This window comes from Pelmatolapia mariae, unplaced genomic scaffold (genome assembly GCF_036321145.2).
Source record: "Pelmatolapia mariae isolate MD_Pm_ZW unplaced genomic scaffold, Pm_UMD_F_2 NODE_ptg000379l+_length_42172_cov_1, whole genome shotgun sequence".
Lineage (NCBI taxonomy): Eukaryota > Metazoa > Chordata > Actinopteri > Cichliformes > Cichlidae > Pelmatolapia > Pelmatolapia mariae.
The window spans coordinates 17,471-23,305 of NW_027052067.1; the positions used below are offsets into that span (position 1 = coordinate 17,471).

At 38.5% G+C, this 5,835-nt stretch overlaps 1 gene segment (V, D, J or C); it reads left to right on the top strand.

Moving 5' to 3' along the window:
- The first annotated feature begins 355 nt into the window (after nucleotides 1-355).
- Nucleotides 356-794, top strand: LOC134623083 (immunoglobulin heavy variable 3-74-like). The segment is given in 2 exon segments: nucleotides 356-398; nucleotides 490-794. Coding segments are annotated over 2 exon segments (348 nt in total).
- The last annotated feature ends 5,041 nt before the right edge of the window (nucleotides 795-5,835 follow it).

Here is a 5,835-nt window from a genome sequence, read left to right on the forward strand (position 1 = left end):
GTAAAAAACTTACTACACCAATGAAAGAGCATAATTTGTGACATTTCTGATATTACACTATGTCAGAGAGCTGACAAAACATTCTAGCATACTTACTTCCAAATAACTAAGCCACACACAAAAAATGATTGAACACACAAAAAACTCACATTGTGAGTTGTAAATACATGTGTATTTATATGTAGAGTTGCAACAAAACGTTAACTTGTTTCATGTCTCTTTCTTTAACTGCATCTCACATACACAAACAGGCAAATTCAAACTGACCTAAATCCCCACCCACTCTGCCTACACAGCATAAAAATCTCTCATTCTTATCAACATTTACAGTTGAAGTCTCAACCAGGTTAGGACCATGGCCATTGTACAGAGTCTGCTCCTTTTGACTCTTATTTCAGGTGAGTGAAGTCTGTTAGGAAGAGACAAGATCGGAAGAGAATGTTTGAATGTCAGCTCCTTCCCATCACATAAACTCTCTATTTCTTTCAGCTGCTCGCTGTCAGTCTCTCACCTCATCAGAGCCAGTGGTCAGCAGACCAGGACAATCAGTCACTCTGTCCTGTAGAGTTCAAGGAATCGCTCTGGCTTGGTTGCACTGGATTCGTCAAAAGCCTGGGAAAGGACTAGAATGGATCGGACGCATTGATGATGGGACCGGCACAATATTTGCCCAAAGTCTCCAAGGCCAGTTTTCCATCACCAAAGACACTTCCCAAAATCGTGTGAATTTAGTGGTGAACAGCCTCAAACAGGAAGACTCTGCAGTTTATTACTGTGCACGGGAGCCACAGTGAAATAAGAGACTGAAAGGCCATGCAAAAACTGCTGTCTGTGTGAGAAGCATTGAACCATGTCAGCCTAGTGAGATAAATACTGATGGAGTTATCCATGAAGCAAATTAGTAAAAATACAATTGTCTAATGTTGTGGTCATTAAATCTTATAGTACTAGCTGGACTTGTAAGACATCACCTTGACTGCTGACATTGTATATGAAACCTAACAGTCCTAAATTTTAGCCCCTAGATAGAAACATTAAACCGTAAGAAAAATCCCAATTTTTTTTACTTGCAGCTGCCAAACTGTTTTGAAAGAAGTAAGTTACCTTGTGCCTATTATTAGTCTTTGGTAGTATCTAAAAAATAAAGTTTCAGTCTTCAGCTCATTTCATTCACAGCAGTAGCAGGAAACTTGATCAGTGAAGGCAGTGAAACTGCATAAATTTAGCACAAAAGGAAAATATTAATTCCAACTCTAATCTGATATAAAATCTTGAAAAAATAAGTCGAAAAAAATAAATAAATATAAAGCTTGTTTTATAAATGAACTCACGAAGTTCCTAGAATTGGTGTGGGTACTGTGCTGCAGTGGTTTAAATCATATCTATCTAATAGACTCCAATTTGTACATGTAAATGGAGAGTCCTCTTCACCCACTAAGGTCAATTATGGAGTTCCACAGGGTCCGGTGCTAGGACCAATTCTTTTTACATTATACATGCTTCCCCTAGGCAGCATCATTAGAAGACATAGCATAAATTTTCACTGCTATGCAGATGACATGCAGCTCTATCTGTCCATGAAGCCAGGTAACACACACCAATTAGTTGGACTACTCTAATTCACTATTATCAGGATGTCCTAAAAACTCACTGAAAAGTCTTCAGCTAATCCAAAATGCTGCAGCCAGAGTCCTGACAGGGACTAGAAAGAGAGAGCATATTTCTCTTGTTTTGGCTTCCCTTCATTGGCTTCCTGTTAAATCAAGAATTGAATTCAAAATCCTGCTCCTCACATACAAGGTCTTAAATAATCAGGCCCCATCTTATCTTAATGACCTTGTAGTACCATATCACCCTATTAGAGCACTTCGCTCTCGCTCTGCAGGCCTACTTGCTGTTCCTAGAGTATTTAAAAGTAGAATGGGAGGGAGAGCCTTCAGTTTTCAGGGCCCTCTTCTGTGGAACCAGCTTCCAGTTTGGATTCAGGAGACAGACACTATCTCTACTTTCAAGATTAGGCTTAAAACTTTCCTTTTTGCTAAAGTTTATAGTTAGGGCTGGACCAGGTGACCCTGAATCCTCCCTTAGTTATGCTGCAATAGATGTAGGCTGCCGGGGATTCCCATGATGCATTGAGTTTTTCCTTTCCAGTCACCTTTCTCACTCACTATGTGTTAATAGACCTCTCTGCATCGAATCATATCTGTTATTAATCTCTTCCACAGCATGTCTTTATCCTGTTTTCCTTCTTTCACCCCAACCGGTCGCAGCAGATGGCCCCGCCCCTCCCTGAGCCTGGTTCTGCCGGAGGTTTCTTCCTGTTAAAAGGGAGTTTTTCCTTCCCACTGTCGCCAAAGTGCTTGCTCATAGGGGGTCATATGATTGTTGGGTTTTTCTCTGTATTTATTATTGTGCGATCTACTGTACAATGTAAAGCGCCTTGAGGCGACTTTTGTTGTGATTTGGCGCTATATAAATTAAATTGAATTGAAATAAAATTGAATTGAATTGAATTGGGTAGCTAAAGCCATCAGCTGCAATAACCTAAAGGAAAGAGGCCAGAGTGGGTTGTCTACATTTCTGGTCCGAGTAGAATTGATACATATTATTCCACATTTTTCACCATTTCCAGAGACAACAACAAGGATCAGGAGCATCTGCATATTAACAGCTTGGAAACAGAAGATTCTTTAATTTATTATAGTTCTTGAAAGCAACAGTGGTGCAGGATCAAAACACTGCAGGTTTAGGTGCTCAGGGAATTCTGCAAAGCCACTTAAAACGAGTGCTTTTAGTAATCACCCTGTGTGGCCTTGTGTTTATGCCACAAACTGTAAGCACCTTTTTTTTAATGCGAGTATTAATTTAACTATGATAATAAGTAAGATCTAATTTGTGAACACTTGGTTGCCTTCTCAAAAGAACCAGATTAATCAAATTATAAAGACACAATGATTTGACATTTTAGTTTTTACTGCATTTGTTGATATTAAAGTATATTAATTTTGATATTAAAGATTTATCAAACCACAGATAGGTCAGTATAGGTATTGGTACACTCCAATACAGAAGATAATAGGGTAATGCATTCTGTCAATGTGATACCCGAAGAACAAGAATCTAACCCTCATTCAATAAATACTTCCTATATAGCACTTTGAGCGTTTATGTTAATAATGAAAGTGATACTTAATCATTAATTTCAGTTATTTGTGTGCTCATACATTTCATTGAATATACAGCAGTTTGAAAATGTATATAAATTATTTGGTTGATGAGATCGAGGCAGCAGTTTATTTATTTATTTAAATGAGAGGATTTTTTAACTTTCTTATACTGAAAGACAAAGTTTTTTATAGATATATATTTTCTTTGTTTTTTTTAAACTGTTTTTGGGAACATTATACATTTCATGCTGTATGTTTTTTTTTTTTTTAATTTTAAAAAGTTATAGAAATTGGGCATTTAGTGACACAACTTTACACCAAAAAAAAAGACAGTGCAGTGTTTATATTTTATAAATGTATTCAATAGCCTCTTTGGAAATGTGACAAAATTTTAAGTCAAACAGATCCTACAAATATTAAGCATTTACTTTAATACGGCATTTACAATCAACAAAAACCCACTCTTAGTAAGTAGGTCTAACCTCTTTAGCTGATTATCAACAGGTTTCATTTAAATACATTTTAATGTATTACTTGTATTTGACAGGAGGCGTTCATGCAAATATAGATCTGACAATCTTTTTTATTTAGTTCACAACAAAGTGAAGACGAGTAAGTGAAACAGACAAGAACTTTTCAGTATGTTTTTATCTACATCTATAATGCTTCTCCTGCTATCAGTGATTCCTGGTAACTACCACAGATCTGCATTCTTCCATTTTTATACTGAAGTTGATGTTTGGCTTGTTTCTGATTACACATGTTTTCTTCCAGGTGTTTGCAGTCAGACAGTCACTGAGTCTGAACTAGTGGTAAAACACCCTGGAGATTCTCAAAAACTGACCTGTACATATGCAGGACTATCAGATTATAATGCTGATATCAGCTGGATCAGACAGGCTAAAGGAAAAGGGTTGGAGTGGGTTGCTTACATTTCTGCTCCGGGTGGGAGCACTAAAAGCTATTCCACATCTGCCCAGAATCGCTTCACCATTTCCAGAGACAACAATGTGGATCAAGAGTATCTGCACATGAGCAGCTTGACAACCGAAGATTCTGCCATTTATTATTGTGCTTGAACGCCACAGTGATACAGGAAGCCACAGAGCTGTACACGAAACACTGCAAATGTCACTGTGACGCTGATCGTCAGAATTCTCTTCATATTATTTTTTAACTAACCTTAAATCTTTAATTTGAGATGCTATATACATTTATTGGCCAATTGTCATGTTAGCTCTGATACTACTGCAGGCTGCTGGATCCTGAGGAGGTTTCACTGGATTCACATGTTCAATTGTTTGGATGTCAAATTCTGTTTGTCTTCAGCTGCTTGTTGTCAGGTTTTCTCCTCATCATAGCCAATGGTCAGCAGACCAGGTGAACCAGTCACTCTTTCATGTAAAGTTCAAGGACTCACTCTGGTTTGGTTACAGTGGATTTGTTAAAACTGGGGAAAGGATTGGAATGGATTGGCCAAACTGATGATGAGACTGGCACAGTATTTGCCCAAAGTCTTCAAGGCCAGGTTTCCATCACCAAAGACACATAAAATCTTGTGGAGAGTAGTGAAGAGTCTCAAGCAAGACTTTGTAGTTTATCACTGTGCATGGGAGTTACAGTGGCACAAGAGACCGAAAAGCCTTTAATTTTACTTCCACCTAATTAAAACAGTAAATAAAAAGGGACATGGTTATTTACTGGTGGTTTTATGTCACCTCACAGCAAGAAACCATGGGTTCAAATTTACTGGTCAGCTGGGGCATCTCTGCATGGACTGTGTCTGGTGTTCAAACACATGTGTCATGGTCCCTGTGTCTCCATGGCCGGCTTGAACAGGCTAGAGGTCTTTGTTGTTGTTTTTCTCCCTCAGTGTCTCTCTCTTCTCCTCACTCGTCTGGGCGGAGCTCACTGTGGGCTCCACTTTTGGCCAACACACCTGCAAGTAATTGCTCACCTGTGGGTCATTATTCCTGAATCTCCCGGCCACCATGTAAGACAGTGGCTCACTATTTATCAATCAGTATTTGAAAATTATTACTCCATTGATGAATACTTCAAATAGAAAATGTATTTCATAAAAAAGCTCCTGGATAAGATAAAGGACTAACTATTGGATTAGCTATCTCATTTATGAAATCCCAAAGTAATGCAAGTTATCCACGCTGTCTGATGTAAGGCGTTCTCTGATTGGTTAGACAGACACATGATGGCTGCCTGGCTGTTTTTGCACTGCTAAGAGATGTGTGTGCTTAAACAAAGGCCATTCAGCCTCTGTATTTACACTCTGTCACTGATATATGGAGAATGAAGGGACTCTGTGATTAAATTGAGATCTGAACATCCAAGTGTGGGCCTGTGGCGTGACCACCAGTTGAAGGCAACATGCTAACATGGCTAATGCTTGCATCACTGCATGTAGCCCCACTCTGTTAAGATCTTTCCAGCTTATGAAAATGTTACACCCCAACAGTACAAGGTAGCAGTTTTGGGGAGTAACGGAATACATGTACTGGCGTTATGTATTTAAAATACAAAATATGAGTAACTGTATTCCGTTACAGTTACCGTTTAAAAAGGTGGTATTTAGAATACAGTTACTTTGTTGAAATAAAAGGATTACATGGCGGTCCTCTGTAATTTTGGCCATTCCATGCCTTGCCGCTGG